Source organism: Thunnus thynnus, chromosome 23, assembly GCF_963924715.1.
Source record: "Thunnus thynnus chromosome 23, fThuThy2.1, whole genome shotgun sequence".
NCBI classification, from domain to species: Eukaryota; Metazoa; Chordata; class Actinopteri; order Scombriformes; family Scombridae; genus Thunnus; species Thunnus thynnus.
Genome location: NC_089539.1, coordinates 19176580 through 19198665, shown reverse-complemented (window position 1 = coordinate 19198665; position 22086 = coordinate 19176580). Strand labels below are relative to the sequence as shown.

Genomic DNA, 22086 nt, shown 5'->3' with positions numbered 1-22086 from the left:
CTCATCCCTGGACATCAGCCCAAAAAAAGGCAACATTTCCACCCAATGAGTTTGCACAGGGGGCCATGCTAATACCAGATTTAATTATAGCACTCTGAGCTCAAAGGGTGGGTGATTTAACAACACGACTAATATACGCACTGTGAAAATACTCATGCAAATAAGATCAATTTATTATCTTAAGATAAAGCTAATGTTCTATCACTGAAAACTTGCTTTCAAAACTTTTAGTAGGTGTAACAAGTTCTTGGAAAACAAATGTACCATGAAGAAAGGAGCTGCACAGAGCTGTACTCAGGCTTATTAAGACTGGAGATGTGGGCCTGAGTAATGAGGTGACATCACTAGAAATCTATGCCAGCATTAAGCATTTAATATTAGAGTTCTTCTGTTGATCCTGTGATCATTTTAGCACCTGCTATCCAAACAAATAGGAGAAGAAAGCACCTTTATACAAATGCTGACAGAATGACAGCATTGTGGACAGACTCATTTCCACCAGCAATAATTGAGACTTTGATTTCTTCAGATAAAAAGTACCTCAGGTGTCTAGTTGCACCAGTGGTATAAGGTACATACGTGTAATTGAGATGTCCTGGGTACAAATCCAGCCAATGACCTTTGTCAAATGTCACTCTTTAATTACTCAACAAAGGCAACAATTTTATGAGTATTAACAACTGTGAATAAGTCTATTATTGATGCACGGCAGCTGACAGACAGTGTTAAAATACAATTATCGCGTTCCTTTTATAACAAATGTCACTAGATGCAATAACATTAAAGTTTCTCTCTGAAAAAGGATCCTATTGATAAATCTTCCAGGTATTAAATTGTTAAATAGTAAATGGTGGTGAGATGGGGCCACATCTGGAGCATTACACAAAATGAACAGAGTAGTAAATACAGCTGAATTAATAAAACTACACTGACTCATTCACAAACCACAGTAAAATAACAAATCCCACATTGCAGCAATTATAACTGTGACGCGAATCTACAGTATGTATGTACACATCTCTGAATCCAACCTGGTCATATCATTGCTCTTCTTTCTGTAACTGCACCTACTAGCTACCACAATGTTACAATCGTTGGAGTTGTGTTTTGTGAACCTTGACAATCAGACATTTTGGCATGTTTGATTCCAAAACGCCTCATACACCGTACAGCACCTGGCGGTACTGACCACCGACAGTCAAAACGAGCTGCCATTTGCATTATTGCATCTGTGGAAGTACAGGGGGCTAGTCAACGTAGCTCCCGTCGTTAGCGGGCAAAAACCTATCTTGGCAAAGCTGACAATCCAGCCAAATAGTGAAAATGGCGAAAGCCGAATTCCAAAGTCACCAAACGTCACTTTTAGAGGCCAAAAGGCTACCCGCTGACATTGTTCCTGATGCTAGCTAAAGAATGAATTAACCTTAGCCTAACGACAGCTAGCTTAGCACGCTAATATAGCGTTAGCATACCTTTCGCCTGGCTAACACTGCAATACTTCACCAATGTTTATCATTTTATAATATTTCAGCGCACGTAACAAACACTGCTCTCAACACCACGGATATTGCGAAAATACTGCATACAGCCAACGACCAAGGAATGATAATATTAGCCTTTAGCCGAATGACGTTGTAACAAACTAACGCTAGCTAGCTCCTGCTTCCTCTCCAGAGAGTAGTCAGTCACAGTGGAGGGTTTTATCAACAAAACGACTTTTACTGCTAGCCAGGTTATAGCCACCGCTGTCGTTTTCATTTTAGACTCTATGTGTCTCAATCAATGACAACATTAGCGTTTAAGCTCCTAGCATGACTCGATCACATCACCCCCAAAATTACTTTCACCAAACACTATCACCGAACCATAAAACACCGGATGCGTGTTAGTCTTTTGAATGCAATTTCCAACATAAAAACGAACCAAAAAATCTTGAAAAGTGCAGCAGTAACGTTACAGCAATTAGACTGCTCCCACTCATAGCCAGTTTAATGCAGAAGTTGTACCGAAAGCGAAGCATTTAGCGGATAACTTTGCAGCTCATTGTGATTTGCACTCGTCATGCATACTTTTAGATTGAAATATTCAAAAAATGAGAGAGAGAGAGAGAGAAGCCAGTGTGTTCATCTCTACTCTGCGTCGAAAAGGACGGGTGTGCTAGGTAGGTAAACAACGGGATGAGAATGGCTTCCACTTGACAGGTGCTCCAGGGAAAGCAGTTGCTAGCAGCAAACCGACATTTGTATCATATGGCGCTGCTGGCAGTGCCACTGACGGATGTTAACACCTATAACAGGCGGACACAAACCTGGTGGAGGGCGGTGAGACCGTCTACATTGGCGTAGTTGATGTCGGCGCCCCGGTCAAGCATTCGGAGCACCTCCTCGGTATCGCCGCTCGAGCAGGCGGCCAGAAACACGGCGCCATCATCGAACTTCACCTTCGTCTTCTTCTTTTTCAGAACAGGAGGCTCCAGGTCCGTCTCCGAGCCCAGCCATCGCTTTAACTGCTCATTCCTCTTCTGCTTGGCGTCCGCCATCTTCATCCCCCTCCTGTCTCGGGCTTCTTATCTTTCTCCGAGAGAGGATATACTTTATAGTGCCACTATCCCACAGCGCACTGGGGCGTGGGAAGGGAGGGCTGGTGGGGAGGAGGGAGGGAGGAGGGAGGGAGGGAGGAGGAGGGAACCGAGAGGGCGTCTGGATTGTTTTCCTTAACCTCGCGAGATCTCGGGCTCAGGAGCTGCAGTATAACGTCATCATCAGCAGAGGATGAGGGGAGAGTGAGCTGGGTAAACATAAAATGTACAAACAAACATATAAGGAAAGAGCTTCAAGACTATGATAAGATTTTATCCAAAGCATAACATTTATCCATGTAAACACAATCATTTCCAAATTTATTGACATAGATGTTAAATGCACCTTTTTGCGGCACGAGCCAGAAACAGTTATGATTTGTTTTGTCAGTGCCCCTCCTCATCATGTTTTGGAGAGATATAGAGTTTGTTTATAACAAGACTGGACATTATGTTACAATTATACCTAAATATATTATTACTATATTCAAATGTAAAAATAAACCTTTGAGTTACACGACAAATCTTATAATTGTAGTTGATAAATTTCACTTACAGAAAGGTAGATTCTCTAATTACTTCCCAAGCCAAGCCTTAATATTTTTCTGGTTGAATTAAATTTGTACAAAGATACATTAACCCTTATGACGCACAAAAAATGTGAACATACACTGTTATAGTTTAAAGAAATATATTCTGTAGCCCCTGATTAAGGTATATCAACTTTTACTCATGTTATTGTTTATTTATTATGTTTAGATACTGTATTTTTTTATACTTAATTTAATTTGTTTAATTTTTCATATTTAATTTGATTAACATCTACTTTTTTCCACACATTGGAAGTTTGGATTGTACAAAAATGTCCATTCCATGTCCACCAGCTGAATGTCTGTATGTTCATAATGTTCAATAAAGAGAAATAAAAAGAGCTGAGTAAACCCCCAACAAATTGAAAGAAGTACATTACAAAATTGTGCATAAAATATATCCCACCAACAAAATTTTCTCAAGATATGTTGATTTCGATAACGAATGTGAATTTATTTTTTTAAAAAAGGAGAAGAAAACATTTACGATGATCTATTTTATGAATGTCAGTATACATCAGGCAAAAATGAGGATTATTTTGACACTCAAACCAATCATTCAGTTAAGCTGGAAGTCGAGGATGTAATACTATACTATGAAAACAAAAAACAGAAGGTTCAACGGACTGTCAATTTATTAATTTTACTGAGAAAATTTCACATCTATAAATCCAAGATCTCGAGGTCTCGCCCATCATTTGAACTTTTCATGACTGAATTTAGAAAGTATTTTGAGTCTATCTAACTTATAAACAATAAGAAATGTGCACATACATTTAGTATGCTCCAAGAATTTTTAAAAAATAAATCTGATTTTATTGCTGTCCTTTTCTGCAAGTTATTTTTTTTATCTATTTATTCATTAATACTACTTTGAACCTTTGTCCTTTTACCATGTTTATTATATCAACAAACTGAAAGTGAAGTCATGTCCTTGATGTTATCTTTATTTCATTATGATCCCTAATTATTTTATGTTATTGTATTATTGTCACACATGTTGCAAATAACACTTTTGATAGATTAAGTGATGAAATAAAGAGAGTGAGCTGGGTAATCCATCATAGACTGTGTACACCAAAGAAGACAACTTGAAAACATTACATAACATGTAGCTGGCTCACACAAACAGGCATCGTTACAGACATCACGTATTCGCACCATCTCCTCTCTGGGCTTATAATAGTACTTTAAATATTATTTCATATTGTTTACACTATTGTTTATTGTACGAGGCTATTACTGGGTATGTGAAAAAGGGGAAAAGGTCATAGTTCACCATAGTTCAACCGTAGCATTTACCACTACAACGATGAGATAACTAAAGCAAGAGAAAAAAATCAGTTTCTTTTAGTAATAGTAAAACTTTGAATACTCAGGAGAAACCTGTTGAATGGATAAATACTGGATTTGTTCATTTATTTGACATAGTAACAGTCAAATGGAGTGAGCACTTGGATGGATATTTTTGTTGCTGCTGCTGTTGTTTTGTTATCATCATAAAATACCAGTTTAAATTCTTAGTTCTCACACACTTACCTCATAATATATGATTCACATTTTCCCCAAAATATTTTAACTTATCTGCAATGCCATATTATCAGTACAATGTCTTATGAGTTTGTTTGTTGAATAGAAAACTGGATATATTTAGCAAATTGAAGGCATTCTAGGGATTAGTGATGAGCATATACTGTTTTAAGGGATTGAAAAACTATAAAAAAAAACCATACAAAAGAGACAAGAAGGAAGGAATCATATAGATAAAACAATGAATCCTACAAAAGTTTGGTCATGTCTACATCTATATGTCCACTTGCCTCAAAGCCTGCCACTTAATGGGCTATGTATAGTTTTCAGATTTTATTTAGTGCTTAATGAACTTTTGTCACTCCTGACCATGATGCAACACCTGGTTGTAGTTGCTTGCGTGTTAGTGTTTTTCATACCAAGGTCACTTGTCTTTACTTTTTGTCCTCATTTCAGGAAATGCCATTTAACCATGCTGACTAAACAAACTTTCGCTTTAAAGGTATTCCCCCCTTCTTCCACGCATGGGTGCATCCAATTAAATGGCTATTCGATCTAAGCCACATGTAACATTTTCACTTTCCATCTAATAAAAACACGTAGCTCGCTGAAGGAAAATAAAAGCCGTCTTACCACAAAGTACCTGTAATGATTTGATGGGTAACACTTGAAGCGCTAGGAATGCCTAGTGGACTCAAGCATCCGGGTGGTCCGGCTCAACCTGGAGTAAAAAGCAAGGTGGCCAAGCATGAAGTGTTTTTTATTTTGGCACCACCATGTGTTATTGTTGGCAGACACCCATGTGTACTCAGCAGGGGGTGTAGTATTGCCTCCTCATACGCAAGTTGTGGGTATGAACCATGCAGCCGCTTTTTAAACTTTTTTTATCTTAAAGTGTCATTACAGGTGATAGTGGTAATGTTTCTGGGTTAAATAAACAGTTAAAATGTCTGAAAATTATGCCGCCTATGCCTGATTAGATACCACCCACCTGCTGAACTTGAAGTTGACATCCTGAATAACAATCTGTTCAGGCTGAATCATGATCCCAAACATTTATACAACTGTGACCATTAGCCATTGTGTAAAGTCCCGCTACCTTAATTTTATCATTTCAGAACCATTCTTCATGTCACTGACACTGAATGTAGACAGATTTACAATCATTTATTGCCTGCGAACGCAGCAAATGAGAACGGGCTGAGACACAAAAGATTCTGAGCCAGCAACGAGGAGGTCAAGACACACAGAGGGGATGAGCGGCTCAGCTGATGCTGATGCTCACGGTTACAGAAATGTCATGGGAAATTACCGTGGATCTACTGAGTCATACGGGACGGTAGAACACCAACAGCGTCAGTGTCAGGAAGCTGTTGGCCAGAGGCTTCAGTTTGCGAGTAACAAGAGTGTTGCAGGGAAATTGATGTGGAAGCTGCTGTTTGGGGAGGGAGGTGACTGGCGGTACAAGGGGGAGCCAGCTCAGGACTTAGTGAGGGTATACTGTTGTTGTGTATCTGTGTGACGCACACCGGTGTTTTATAGCTGTGGACTGTGTTAATATTTGCCACACAAACAACAAGAAGCTGTGCTTATCTCAAAGTTTTGGTTAAGTGGTTTCAAGAGGTTGTTGAAAATGACGAAATTAAATTTACATAACATTTGAATATCAGAGTGTGAATATGTGATAGCGCTGAAATTTCAATATCCTATCCTTATGTTAAAGGCAACATGCAACTTGTACATATGCCCTTAGATTTCAGTGAGGGTTTAGCAATATCTAACAGCTCACTGGGCAGACGTATGCGACTTTAATGTGTCTGCAGAGTCTAATATGGATGCTACAACCATCAGGATCAAACATCCAATCATATGAGTTGGTTTTAAAGGTGAATTCATATGTTGCCACTTCCTCTCGCCTGCACCTCGCCAGTACTCACCTTGAAATTTGAAAGTGTTAATTCCTGCAAATAGATTATCAGCAGCCTACATCAAATAACCCCAAAAAAGAAAATGAAAGCTGAAAGTCAGTCCTATCAAAGATGCTTATCATTTTCAGGTATTGTGTGTAGCTCAGGGTCAAAAAATTCAAACTGAATCAATTGTGAATTCATGCTGTAACAGGAAAAAACATGTGAATGCATCCCATAGGTGCTGCATATTTTTCACCTTATAGCTCTCCTCTACAGCTACAGCTTATAATATACAATGTCATCTTTATGGTTTTGTAAAAGCAGTCACTTGTTGTACTGAGGACATGGAAACACTCACTTTAGTGTATATCCACGTACTCCACTTAACACCATAACAAACAGCTTGAATGTACAGAAACATATCCTGTTTATATATCCTGCTGTAGCCCCCCCAGCAGCTGTATTTACTACAATGATGTCAACATACGGTGAGATTTTTAATGACAGACATTAAATTATAGCTTGTTTGAGTGAAACTGTTGAAAATGTAGTGAAAACAGGAGGATATAGAATAGCGGATTCATCAGGATTTCAATGTTTGTGATAATTAAAGGGGATGTTGGACGATTCAGCGGGAAATATCTTGTGCAACGCCAGATAAAAATCATTTGTCAGCATCACAGCTGACAGCCGATTGTGACTATATAGCAGCCCAGCAGTATACAGCATGTGTCATGAGACTTTTGTCTTTCATTACCCTTGGCTTTGATCTCCGACTGTTTGCTGTTGTTCCTGTTCCTTGAGAGGATAAAAGGAGGATAAGAGTGACTCAAGTGTATCAATACCACAAAATTACACTGGCGCACTCTCACTGTTTGTCTTCAGACGCCAAGACGTGCGTGAGTGAGTTGATTAAAACCTAACGACAGATCTGAAAGTCATGTCATTGTAGGCGTGTTCCCGGCGGTGTGACATCACTGTCACAGCCCTCAGCACCTATGACTGATTCATAAGAGGAAGCCTGTGTTTACTGCTTTTAATTGAGTGTTTCCGAAGAGACTGTTCTCTGGTGTGGTTTGTGAAACCAGATGAGGTGTGCAAGTCAAGTGTTGTGGAAAGACAGCTGGCAAGAGGGAGGAGGGTTGTTTGGCTGAATGTGTGTTTGTGGGGATAGTAGACTTTTTTGCTTGGGTATCAATGGTGCAACACATAAAGCACATAAAGGTACACTAATATATATGCAACTGCATGCTAACAGGCTAATACTAACTGATACTGGCCTCCTGTCATAACCTTTGATACAGTATTTTGTATCTGTCATACACCATTAGTGTGTATAGTATCATTGAATTTTGCTTTTTCCTAACTGTGCTCATTTTACAGCCATTAGTTTAGGTCCTTTTTTGATTTTGATAGTTTTTTGGCAGTTTATATTTGAATTAATTATAGAAATAGTTTGACATTTTGTTTGTTTTCTTGCTGAGAGTTTGATAAGTAGATTGATAGCACTCTTATATCTGTCTGATAAATATACGACTAGCTTGTTAGCTTAGCTTAGCATAAAGGCAGGGAAACCGCTAACAGTCTGTATGCTACTTTTTAATTTAAAGGTAGAACAAAATAATCAGTCACCAGTGTTATTCAGCGCAATTCAGTCTAGTCTAGTATTGATATCAGCTTTCAAAAACCCACATCACAGAGATCAGACTGGGAAATTACCCACTGTTTAGTCCACGTACAGCAACTGTACCCAGTCCGGTCTACCAGCATGGCAGTGCAGGTGACCCAGACAAGCAGCACTCACAGATGGGTGACTGCTGAAGTGAGGACAACTCAGCCCCATCTGAGAGAAGCCAGACGCCCAGCTCCCCATGCTCCCATGTCACCCAATGCCTGTTGTTGGCGCCTGTGACACTGACACACTCATCTCCTCCCCCGACTTGTGGGTCCAGACAGCAGCACTATCGCGCAGATAGAAATAGTCACGCTTTGATGTTATCAGAGGACGTCTGAAAAGTGATGTCGAGAAATACCCTGATAGTGCCGGCTCAACCCTTCAGACCCTTTCAATTAGTCACTGGTGGTCTGAAAAGCTTGTCGTGGCCTGTGTAATCAGGTGAGAGTTAGCAAGTGTACAGTCAGTGAGAAGCCTGATTCCTATGAAAAGCAAAAGCGTTCTTCCGAGAAGGGTTCATCCCTGGAACAAAAGCCCCAAGGTGACATCGCCTGCCAGATATAGGTTTAAACCCACACGTCCATTACTGATGAGCGGACCACCATTTCACTGCATGTTAACCGTGTGTTGGACTTCACCTCCCCCGTCCAGTGTCACCAGGGGCTTCAACTGTCAAAGTATCAAGGGGCAGAATGAAATGAGAAAGCAGACGTTGTCCGAGGGCCAATCATGTCAGGCAGTGAAGCGGAGGAACAGAAACCAATTGGCAGAGAAACGGGGAGAGAGGAGAGACAGTTGAGAGAATGGCAGGTGGGGCAAAGAAGGGGGAGAGAGAGGGAGGAGGGGTGGGGGGGGGCGGTAGATTGTTTCAGACCATTCTCATCAAGTTGAATAATAATAGCAACCTGATCTCGCCAGTGTTCACACGCTGCGGCCTTCTTCTCAGCTGTGGATGCTGCTTTTACGTGCTTGTGTCTGGGTTCCGCTCAGTGTGTTTACGCAGCGTACATTCTACTCTGTCCCATAATCACTTGAAGCGAATAGTTTAATCATTGCTGCAAAACTGAGAGATAGATGCACAAACTGCACATGCACACAACTTGCAGGTTCCCCATGGCATCTTAGAGAGTACGTGTCACATTACTCATTTGACAGATGCACCGCTGCAAGCACATGTGATCGGGAATGTTACGGAAGCCTCTTTTGACATAATAATCTGTGTCACCTGGCAGTCTGAAAAGGCCTGTGTTAACATAAGGAGATATCTCAGCGAGAGCACCCTCCATGCACCCAAGTTTAGGGTGCATGGCAGGGAGGATAGCGGAGGGTTGGGGAGTTTTCATGAGGTGATCTACTCCCAGACGACAGCTGAGCCCTAACCCTGGACAGAAATAGGGCAGTCGCTTTCACTTAGCAGGGGCTGTACGGCTGGAGCATCACTTGATTCTGCTCTTTCAATCCCAGGCCATTATGCTGGCATGATAAAAATGGATGTTTGATTGCGCTAACTCAATTCAAATGTATGGTGACGATGTTATGTCAGGTATGTGCAAATGAAGAGTGGATTTAGTGTATGATGCAGACACATTTAATAATGGGATGTGTGTTTCTTTAAGGCCAAATGAATAGTGACAGCCTAATAAGACAAGGCTATTTGAGTGACCTTGTTTCCTAGAGAAAAGAGGCTAATAATAGGCCAAATCTGGAGCTGCGGCGAAGCCTGTAATGGGTTAGTGCTAAAAGCTACGATGAATCATTCCAGCCAAGCAAGCCACGGAAAAAAACATCATCAATTTTTGCTGTCAAATATAAAGATTGTTTTCCAGCCAGATGAAGATGAGCATGTTTTATATCAACATCCAGATGACTGTGGAGGAGCTTGTAAGGAAACAGATCACATGATTACAAATGACCAAACAGGAACTGTATAAAGAATACGTTCGACTTTTTTTCAAGTCTGTATTAAAACAATCCTCACATGCCCCTACACTGTTTGTCCTTTGAGATCATTTTTGGTCAATGCAACTACTGTTTCAGCAAACAGTTGCCTACTTACACATCCAGCAGGTACGGTGCAACATTAGCATTCATTTAAAGTCTGATTGATGTATAATATTCATTCTTTTTTTAGCTGTTTTACCCTTCACTAACTCTTAAGGGAAACTCTTTAGAGGCTAAATAAGGGTCGACTGGCTAGTCACTGACTTTGCCCGTCCGCTGTTTGGTGCTGGGCACATAGCCTTCAGTGCATTTAAGAGGGCTTTTTGCTGAAGAGTTGCCTGCTGCAGCTGCTGCAAGTGAAGTTGATGAGAGACTGAACCAAAAACAGCAAAGTTTTGTGCCAGGAAACCAAAATATCACTTAAAAGATGCTAAAATGCTCAGTAAAGCTGAGGGAAACTGCACAGTTGCATGCTAATTCATCACTATTAGCAACCCTTTCACATACACATGATCCATTGATGATATAAAATATTGTTTTTACAATAAATAGATCAAAAAACTACACCAGACTTGCTTTGAGACATGTCAAATGTGAAAAGCACAATGCGACACAAGCAGCACCTCTCCCAACAGGTTAGTGTTATTGTACAAGATTGCAATAATCAACATTTTACCTCAAAGTATTTTTGTGAAAATTACTTTTCATTAAATTTATGAACTCAACAGCAGCCAAATATTTATGGCAATGGTTGGGAACTAAGAGACCAATTTAATTAAATGACTACAGCGCAGCATCAGAGGTTCCTTGAAATTACATGAATGCTGAAAAAGATTCTCTTTCACTGACACCATGTATCTCTTGGATAATTTTGAGGCTTTGGTTTTCCCGTTTTAGAGTTCTTGATTTAGCTATTGAAACCCTCTGCCCTCATTATTTCCATTCACCTTGATGAAAAGAAGCATGAGCGGAAAAACAGAGCCGCGTTCAGTCTTTAAAGCCTCTGGCCTATCAGGTTTAAATACCACTTACACATTGTGAACTGAACTCAACCCCGCCGATGATCACGGGGTGCAAGCCCAGTGGGCGCATTCTCTGAGGTCAAAGGTCACAGACCATCTCATTTGTCATGGGCAGTACTTCAAGGTACTTCACTTCACATGTGGACAGGTTCATGTTTCAATTAACAGGTGTCATATATCTTGTTTCCTAACGGTGCTCATCTCCCACGACCTTGGTAATCCTAAAATCTACTACAAGTTACAATGCATATCTGCTGGCTGCAATGTTTCCCATCACTGGCATCAATCATACTCAGTTTGTTCAGTCATAGGTTAAAGTCCTGATCCAGGGATGTATTTGAGTATATGAAATACATGAAAAACTCATAAATGACCATCTTTAAATAAAAAAAGTCCATCTCAGGCCTTAATTACTTAAACTTGAACTGTATCCATCCCTAAATATCAACTTTTAACTCTCCCCTATACAAGACTTATATTCAGATAAGCTCCATCCACACACTTCACAAAGGAAGCCCTCAAGCAGCAGCTTAAAAATAGATAAGTATTACTTGTGCTAGTCAGCTCTCCCTCTTGCACCGAAGCCACCCACATATGATTATTAGCCTTTATGCAGCCATCTGACAGTATTATCAGCGCTAACTTCTGCAGCAAGAATAAAGCTCGCAGGCAGAAAGATATCAAGAGTTTATGGCTTCACCTCACACACTGCGAATGGTTCATTTTTTTTGCTTGGAAATGGAAAAACATCAGTTAATGCAGGTTTAGAGCAGCGCTGTTTGTTTAACTGAATTTCGACAGGATGTTATATGATGACCAGTAATGCAACATCAAAGCACTGTGTATTTTTGCAAGCTGACAACTCAACCACAATTTCTTGATGGGTGTAAAATAGTAGGAAACAGAGAAAAGGGAAAAAAGAGTACACTAAGTACACTATTAATTCTAATTTACTTCCACTGATCTCTTATAATCTTGGCACTATTTGCTGCAAATGCAAATAAATAGACCTTAGTGACTGAGATGGGAGGCTGGTTTGTGAACCGCTCTCTGTGATGTAGTTTAAATTTAGAGAGCACAAAAAATTGGGTCAATGCAGTTTTAGTGCCAATATTCACAGTCTTCATCTCCCATATCCCAAGTGTAGCCAGAGGAATGTAAATGAAGTGCATTTTGAACACTGTACACGAGGTCGGCTGCTTGCCCTGGACATCATGACACACCGGCACTGACCTACTGTAGTGTTTTATTCAGCTGTGTTATCTGCTAGGCATGGGCCACGCTGAAAGGTGTGGCTGTGTCGCAGCTGACAAGCTGACAACTGATGCCGTTCATCACTTGCGGTACTTGTCAACAGCTCTAGTCTGCTCTTACCTGCACAGGACAGGAGGACGATAGAGAGAATAGGAGTGATGGGACGGCGGAGGAGGATGGGAAGTGGTGTTTGAAGAGTCTCTTTTCCCCACCTCAAAACACCTTGAGGGTGACTACCTGTTTCCCATGTCAGAGCTTTCAAATGCAGACAGAACAGAACACAATTCACCTGTCACATGGGATCAGCATACTCCTCCGGTTTTGACTCCAGTGTACTGGAAACATACCAAAATGTTTAGAGTTCAAGGCTTTTTATGCCCCAAAGGTGGACGGATTTTTCAGCCTCCTGAAGTAACCTTTCCCCCAACATTAAGGATAGCTTAAACTGAACCTTAAAGGAATAGTTGGACATTTTGGAAAATATGCTTATTCGCTCTCTTGTCAAAAGTCTCTCTGTTTCACAGCTAACCCCAGCAGGTGGTTAGCTTAATGTAGCATAAAAACTGGAAAAGGGGGGAAACAGTTAGTCTGGCTCTGTCCAAAGCTAACAAAATCTGCCATTAATCTCTGATTATTTTCATTATCGATAATTATCTTGACTAATTGATTAGTTGTTGGTCTGTAAAATGCCAGAAAATTGTCCTCAAATGTTTTCTATTTGTCCCGACCATGATCGACCAATCCATCACCCAAAAATATTTAGTTTAATCATAGAAGTTTAAATAAACAAGAAAATATTCACATTTGAGAAGCTGGAATCAGAGAATTTTTCTTTAAAACAAAAAAAAAAGACTCAAAATGATTAATGAATTACCAAAATAGTTGGCAATTAATTTTCTGTCGATTGACTAATTAATTTAATTTAATTTGATTTATTCATCGACTAATTTTTACCGCTCTACTTTGAAGCTATTAACATGTTATAGTTTGTTTGTTTAATCCGTACAAAAATTAAAGTGTTCTGGCTTGTGGCTGCCAACAAGTGGTATCTAAATGTCCCTAATTATCCCTTCAAATATCATCACTTTGAAGGTCTAGACAGTTTTCTTTATTTACAACGAAGCACCATAATTAACATTAACAACTAGGTGAAGCTCTGATCTGAAAGAGCGCCATGCTTTGTGAACGCTACACAATAGAGCTGACGATGTACATGTAAGTCAGGCAAAACAAGTCCTTACACTGAAGCAACGCCCCCCCCCCCCCCCCCAAAAAAAAATCCAGTTTGACAGATGGGTAAACAAAAACAAACATGACATGAAAAGCGGGCAGGAAGTGCAACCCAAGACAAACAATCACATTTATTTTGATAGGCTTATGTGACATCATCATAACAGCCTCCAGCCGCGAGCCGGCACTAAAAATAGGAAAGACGTCAAAGCGCTGGTACATATATGTCCATGAAGTGTGTGGAGAACATTCCCCAGATAACAGCAGATGGCTCGGAGATTGGAGCCTCGCGAGGAAAAAGGGTGAAGAGCTGGCCCACACACGCCTGGTGCAACTCACTCGGGGCGCCGGAGTTCACCTGTGAAATGAACCCAAAATGATTGTTTGTGGGGTTAAAGGGGGCATAGGCATCTGTTCTGGCCTTGCACGCGTTGTGTACATGAAGTGGTTCTTGACCCCTATCGCTCAGGCTGTCATGGAAAAAATTAGTAGTGCTGGCTGAAACAGAAAGGCCAGCAGCTGCGTGTGAAGACATCCGCTATTTAATGTGTTTGGTGTATTCTGATTGGTCAAAGCTATCTAAGATGTAGCGGGTCAAAATAAAAAAGTTTCACTATTAGCCAAGCGCAACTTACAAAAGGCAACTTCTGCATCTCCCGTTGGTGTCGTGATATTGCATTTTCCGCTCGTTTCTGCTTTCGCTTTGCGTATAGGGAAGTGCGCTGCAGTTCCCCTATTACTTCTGGTGCACGAGTTTAGAAACACTTTAAAATTCAAAAAGTACCCAGGTTATGTGGCAGTGAGTACGGCGAGGCAAAATAAGTTCCAATCCGGGAAATCCTATCTTTCATAACAAGCCTTTCCAGCTTCTGATGGATGGAGGCCCTATTTCAGCTCAATGAAGTCATCAGTGTCGTGTGTTTCTCTCTGATGTGCTGATGGCCAAATCCTGGCTCTGCTCCTGCAGCCGGGCTTCTCCACTGCTGTAGGAGGGGGGGTGGGGGTGGGGGGGGGAGAAAAAAAACATAAAGTGGGGGGGGTGGGGAGAGTGGGGAAGAGTCCACGACATCATCTCTCCAGGCCTTTTAAGGAGCTCTCCAGCGAAGGGCTGAGAGCGCTGGCCCACTTTCCCATCAGAGCTTCCCAGCCCTGTCTCCTCTCCCCCTGGGAGCCTGGAACACACAGTGACTGAGCACAGAATTACACCCACAGCATAGACACCATGAAACATAATATGGATATAATATACTCTAATAACACACCGAAAGTACTCTAACAAAATGAATGAATATACTCTGAGACAGCGAAGAAAAACTACACGAAAACACAAGACAGCAGCATGACACGACGCTCGTTTGTTACGTACACTTATGAGGGGAATGGACCACAAGTTGTAACATGTACTTATCATGTTGTCAAGGTCACACTTCATCATCTGTTGGACATTTTAATATGTGTGCAGGCACAACCAGAGAGAGAGAGAGAGAGAGAGAGGGAGAGGGAGAGAAATGAGGGGATGCTAGTTGCTGGCAGCAATCATATTCATCATTGGATTCCCAGATGTTGTCGAGGGCCAAAGCAGGCTGGAGCTCAGTGTTCCACAGCCCATCAGATAGAAACACTGGAGATAGGAGGGAAAAGGGGGGGTGGGGGGGGGAAGAAATGAAAGTGCGGAATAAAGAAGGCTTTGGTGTAGTGGTGACACTCTCTGGCTTTATCGCAGCTGGTGTCAGCTAGACCCCACATGGCCTCATCCTCACCCCGCTTCCACTGCCTCATACATGAACCCTGACCAGAGTCGACCTACACACACATACACATACACATAGACACAGACTTACAGAAAGGGTGAGATGGAGAAACATAAGTAGGGGGAGATGGAACAAGAAGAGAAAGAGGGTGATGTAGCAGATTGTGTGGGCGAGCTGAGTGAGTGTGTGTGTGTGTCAGTGAGTGTGATTGATCGAGGGGAAGTACCGGTGCGTGTGTGACAGCGCAGACAAATGGCGAGTGAAAGGCTGTTATGTTGGCAAGTTTGGCCCTGCCCTCCTGCCAGATCAGCTCCATGAATTCAATGTGTCAAGTGCAGCTTTGAGCTCCTCAACCTGCTCTATAAACAATAAACTGTGCTGAAATACATAATGAGGCTTTTTGAGTGAGCGGGATGGAATAATTTTGTTTTCCTGAACCAAATATGCTGGGATCTCACATCCAAACAAAGCCATCGCAAGTTGAAGAACTGCCTTTTTTCTTTTCATTTTTCACATGAATTCAAACATAAAAATTTCCTGAATGCTGGTCAAGTTTTATATGAAGCTCACACACGCACAAAAAACAGCAAATCATTTAGTCTTTTACTGAGTATTAAAGTCATATTTTCCTCCTTTCAAAAAAAAAATAATCTCTCAGTGAAGTGATTTCTTGACAATAGAAGTGAAAGGATTAACCATAAAAAAATCACCTGTTTCAAGGCACACGTCTCCAATGATTCCCAACAATGTTTTTTACATTTACACTATAAACGTACATAGTGTGAATGTACTGACATTATATCAGTTTAAATTTTTACGCAGACGATACTCAGCTCTATCTAAACTTTGACCCTGAAACAACTATGAGAACAACCTGCTGAATTGTCTGAATGACATCCACACATCGATGCCACAAAATTTCCTGTAGCTAAATGCATGATAATACAGAGATATTAATCATAGGTTAAGATAGTGCAGTTTTGAACAATCTTGATTCATTATCTCATTTAATAACGCAGCACTGGAGAAACCTCGGTATCATTTTTGATCAAAACCTCACCCTAGAAAAACATGTTACTTCAATGGTTCAACCCTGTTTTTATCATCTCAGAAACATTTCAAGGATTAGACGTTTTCTTTCTGCCAAAAATCTGGAAACTGTCATTCACGCTTTCATAACCGGTCGACTGGACTACTGTAATTCCCTGCTCTCTGGCCTCTCCTGCCTCCCGCTCATCCAGAACTCTGCTGCCAGGATTTTAACTCAGTCTAGGAAACATGATCACCGATCCTGGCGTCCCTTCGCTGGCTACTTGTTGCTTTTAGAATAGATTTGAAGATTTTATTGATTACTTACAAAGCCCTGAGAAGCCTTGCCACAAGCTATCTATCAGATCTCTTATTGCCCTGTGTCCTTTCCCGCTCCCTGAGATCATCGGGGACGTTGCTTCTTGTTGTTCCAAAGTCCAGACTGATACATAAAGGGGACAGAGCCTTTGCAGTCAGGGCTCCTAGACTTTGTAATGACCTGCCTGAGGAGATCAGGGCTGCTATCTCTGTCTTGTCTTTTAAATCACAGTTAAATCTTACTTGTTTAAAATTGCTTTTCGGTGATATCATTATATTTTATGGCATTTTAGTTCATTTTATTTACTTGTGCTTTTATAATGTGCTTAGTTTTTATGGCTTTCAGTTTGTTTGAGCATTTTAAATGTGCTCTGTCTTTAATTGTAAAGCACTTTGTAACTATGTTTTGAAAAGTGCTGTATAAATAAAGCTATTATAAATTATGTTGTATAGCAATTTTAAATTACAATTACTCTAATCAAACATATGCATTGATGGTGCATCCACGGAGCGTGTAACGCAGTCTCAGAAAAGTTTAAACCTGTTGAACTTTCGTCTGGCACAGTTCATCGACTGAGACACTTCATCAGCCAATGAACTTGTTATGGCTGCGTCCCCATGACAACACAACCCATGGCTTCAACACATATTCCTCTCTGAATCTGGCAGATGCTCAAAGTGAATTGTGCTCCATAGATCATACTAGACTAAATAAATAGATTTTACTCATATTTTGCTTACTTTCTTCCCCATATGCTTAATGCATTAAGTATAATAAAAACAGTCTTATGTCAAGTCACGTCGAGCTGATATTATTTATATAGCCCCAAATCACTAATTTACCTTAAAGGACTTGCACAGCATACGACACCTTCTATCCTTAGATCGTTGATTCATAAGGGTAGCTCCCAAAATAAACCTTTAATGAGACAAAAAGGAAGAGGTCTCAGAAAGATCATTAGAGGGATACCAACTCCAGGACAGATGCAATAAATATACCCCTGTAATAAAGTGTTGTCAGATATGGAAGATCCATAACTGTGTATAAAAGGCATGTCAAATTGTCTGAAATGACTGCAAACCTCCATATTCCTCTCCACTCTACTGCAGATAGACTCGTCTTTTACAAAACAAAGAACGAAGGTCCATAAATTCCCCAAATTAATAAAACAAAAAAGTAAAGTAAATCAGTCAAAGTCTTGCAGCAAAGAAAAGAACATCAAATTTGCCTATACGGATCCATCACTGTTATCTGCAGAGCATTGCATTCTGGGAGGAGACACAATATGTCCACTGCATGACCGAGCCTGCTTCACTTCAGTATTATCCTGTGGCCCCAACTCCGAGGCCAGATGGAAGTTGACAGAGCACGGGACAGCTGCAAGGCCCATCGCTATGTGGTAAATGTGTGCTGAAATAGCCAAATTAATGGAAGGGGCTCAAGTCCAAACCAGGGTTCAATACCGGGCTACATTTTAGTGCTATGAGCTGTCATCCAGTCAGGCAGACAGACATCAATATTTACTGCTGCCATGGCACAGCGACAGGCAAAAAAAAGGAGCGGTGGCAGCCATTTTTGTACCTCTCATTTTCAAGGGTTACTTTTATGGCAGTTTTGGGAAATCCCTCCTTTTTTGTGGCGCTTTGGTGCACCACCTTGGGATTTCTGTTTCTGAGAAAGAGACCTGAATGTGATAAAGTCTTGCAGATGTACAACTCAACAATGTGACTTTAGAAAGTAGGCATATTCTGTCTGATTTTATCATCTATAGTAGCAAACGTATGCTGTTTTAAAAATGAAAAAAACTACAGATATGTAGTGTACAGACATATGTAAGTGAATACATTATTTTCTAGTTTCATTTGATTATTTAAGGCATGAGTATGAATAGCTTGAGTTGTGCATGAGTCATAAAATTGAGGATGTTGTTACATTTAAATGTTTCACAGATAAATGATAAGATATATATATATATGAGAGAGAGCTATTTATGGATCCTCGCACAAGGATATAAAAGGTAAAACCTGTTGCCTTGAATCATATTTGCAGATTCATGGGCCTCACAGCTGCTTCTCAGGGAAGACACTTTTCTGCCTCATGAGCCCAAAAGAGTTTTCCCCGGTTTCCATGGTAACTGCACTTCTGTATACCTCACAAAACCTTTTGCGCCCCTCTCGGCCTCTCCGCCTACCGGGCTTAGCAGATCTTCTCCTTCTGCTCAGGGAAACTTCAATTACCGGCAACACTTTTTCTACCACCGCAAGGCCTATTATGGTCAAATGAGACGCTATAGCGGGCCAGGAACAGCATCTCCTCCCCTGTAAATCTGAGAACGTTGTCTCATGCTCGGGCTGCTGTGACAAGACAAGGTCGAGGGGTCGCACCTCCAGGTGATGTGTTTCCATAAGGCCATGCAGAGGAAATGCACATATATGGTGTGGTCTTTATTTATTGCCAGCTATTTTACTGGATGACTGCAGACTCTCCTCCTTCTGCAAGCTCTGCACCTCTTCTAAAGCAGTGTGTGTCTCTTTAAAAAAAAAAGTGGGATTTAGAAGTCCTGGATCTTTTAAGAACGTTATGATTTTATCTACCATACGTAAACAGAAAAAGTCCTAATGTGATTGTGCAGGGTTTTCAGTAGACTCAGCGACAGTTGTGCTGAAAATACCGCTGCCACGTAATCTGAGAGCGTTTAACTTCAAATGGTTGAGAGGTCTGGATTTTGTAAGATGAGCTTGACAGTTAGTAACACAAAAGGATTGTATGCTTTAGGGGGCTGCTGAACAGAGCAGGAAATCAGGGATGATTCTGCAGCCTTAAACATGTTTCCTATGCAGACGGTGACGGGGGTGGTGGGGGTGGGGGGGAGTGGGGGGGGGGGGGGGGGGGGCTGGGGCATAACACCAACACAAACATAAGTTTATCTGAAAGCTTGACATCCAGCCTGGGGTCCCCTCACAGAGCCTCTTCAGCTACATCCTTTGCATTTAACTGTTGACTAATAAACTCAGATGCACACACCGAAAGGGAAAAAGAAAGGGAAAGAGAGAGTGTTTACAAGAAAAGACCAGTGTTTAAAGGAAAAGACCAGAGTAGGCTGTATACTACGTCTTTCATATAGCCTAACATGACTCTTAAATGAAGCAATTTGTCACCACAGGAGCATTAGGGAAATGGTCCGAACACCTACTGCATGTCTTCATTTATTTCAACACAGACCTCTGAAGCAAAACCGTGAATTTAGAGACTACTTTAAAGGTGCACTATGCTGGATTTGTCAGCTGGTGTTTGTAAACATTTGTAACAGCATTCAAAATTCCTCCGAGAGAGAGAGAGAGAGAGAGAGAGAGAGAGAGAGTGCAGCGGTGGTCAAGTGAGCTTGAGAGTGAACAAAGAGAGTGAGCGGCGCTGGTGAGAACAAAGCCGTGAATCAGATAAATAAAACATTATTTTCTGATTGTTTCATGTTCTAAAGCACAAATAAACACGCCCACGCCTCCGCACAACCCTGCACGAGGTGCCGCATTGCTGGATTTTGTGTGAATGCAGCTGTCCGCTGTGGCCTCTCTGCCCAAAGGCTGACACCCAAAAGTGTCCTGAACACAGCTAAATAATAAGAGAATAAGAAAATACAGGCAGAGAGCAGAGTCTCCACAGACAAAAACACTGCCATACACTTCTAGTGGGTCACAAGTGACGATTGAGAGGGAGTCAATAGAGTGTTTTCTTAAGAAAATCCTGCATAGTGTACCTTTAAAGCTGCAATATTCAATATTTGTATATTAGCAATGGATCAAATGACTAAGTATAATGTGAAAGGGTTTACTCATAGTGATGAACCAAGAGAGAATTATCATTAAACTCTGCAGTGAATGTCAGCCCTTTGGAGCTATCAGTTATTTCCCTCCAGTCTCTGTCTTTTTTCCTCTTGTCTCCAGGAAAAGCGCCAGGATACGTGCAAATATTTGAAACATTAAAACGTTTAAAACATTTGAACTCGTCAATCCACGCTGCCCCGGGCGAACGTGTGTCTACTTGTGTCTTTGCATTGACTTTTTTTAATGTAATCTCAATGCGTCTAACATTCCCTTTGCATTCTGTCTGGTAGTTTGTGTTCACCAGGTGATCAGAAACATAACTCCAAATGAGTGCAAATGTTCCTCCCTGTCTGCTTCATGTAGGCTATAATTAGGCGATTGTTCCCGTTCACCATAACAACTTTATGAATGTGTTTACAGCTTGTTCTGCTACCCTCAAGTGGCCAAAAACAGAATTAATACTACTTTAAAAAAAGACAGGAAAACATGGATGAATGCCATGGGGATCTAACATGAACCTGTAATCTACATTCTGAAACATATGTACACCATCCTGCCTTGAATTTGGGAGTCTGAGCAGTACAGAAATAGAGACTGGAAGAAGCATTATCCATCTAGAACGGCTCATCAGCAGGCAGCCCCGAGGGGAGTATGCATTCCCTCTGACAATAAAAGAAGCCAGGTGCCTGTTCACTTGTAGCCGACACTATAAACACCACTCTCGCTGCAGTAAATGTCAGCCATAGGTAGGCACTGCACACCGTGCACATGATTCAAACTACTGTATACAGATTCCCAAGATGCTATCTATCTTTTTCAGACCTTCTCTGACCCAGGAATGGCCCTACCGCTTCCCTCCTTTAAGGGTAAGACTGCGCCTTGATGCTGACACTTTCCCCTCGTCTCCGGTGTCAGACTGCAGGATGTTTGTGTGCTCGAGATTCTCGACAAGTGTCCTTCTCAAAGGCTCTATCCTGGGACAGTTTTTCACATTGAATCAATTACCACAAAGTCCATTTGTTTTTTGTCAACTGCACTTCCATGATGAATCATGAGAAAGCAGAGTGAGGAGCATTTGACGCCAGTTTCCTCCCACAAACTGCAGGGTCTAGTTTGGTCAGATGAAGGTTGTCCAAATTGTGGTGAGATCAAACGTTGTCTCTTGTGTAGGACTAAAGTTTGATATTTGGTGGAGAAAAAAAAAAAGAAAAGATCCACACTTCCTTTTTTCCCATGTCATGTCCCATTCCCATACCCTGACCCTCAGCTCCTCAGCCCCGAGAAGCGCTGTGAACCACATGATCTCTGTGGTTAGATTCACCACAAGCTTAAAAATGAGATTTGATTGAATCAAGCTGCAGCGTGTTTGTACAGTTTGATGTAAAGAGGTCGAGCTTTAACGCAGAGCAAATTAGTGTTCTGCAGTGATCTCTGCC

At 41.2% G+C, this 22086-nt stretch overlaps 1 protein-coding gene across 10 annotated transcripts in view; it reads right to left on the bottom strand.

Annotated features, from left to right (window-relative positions):
- ppp1r12a (protein phosphatase 1, regulatory subunit 12A) overlaps positions 1-2647 on the bottom strand; it is a 54023-nt gene extending 51376 nt beyond the window's left edge. For 6 of the 10 annotated variants that reach the window (XM_067581876.1, XM_067581874.1, XM_067581878.1 and 3 more), the window contains exon 1: positions 2309-2646. In XM_067581876.1, the coding sequence (XP_067437977.1) occupies positions 2309-2545 (237 nt within the window). In that variant the 5' untranslated portion in view covers positions 2546-2646. Of the gene's footprint in view, positions 1-2308 lie in introns of all 10 variants that reach the window. The other 4 variants (XM_067581879.1, XM_067581883.1, XM_067581880.1 and 1 more) reach the window with 2 other exon arrangements.
- Positions 2648-22086: the final 19439 nt, after the last annotated feature.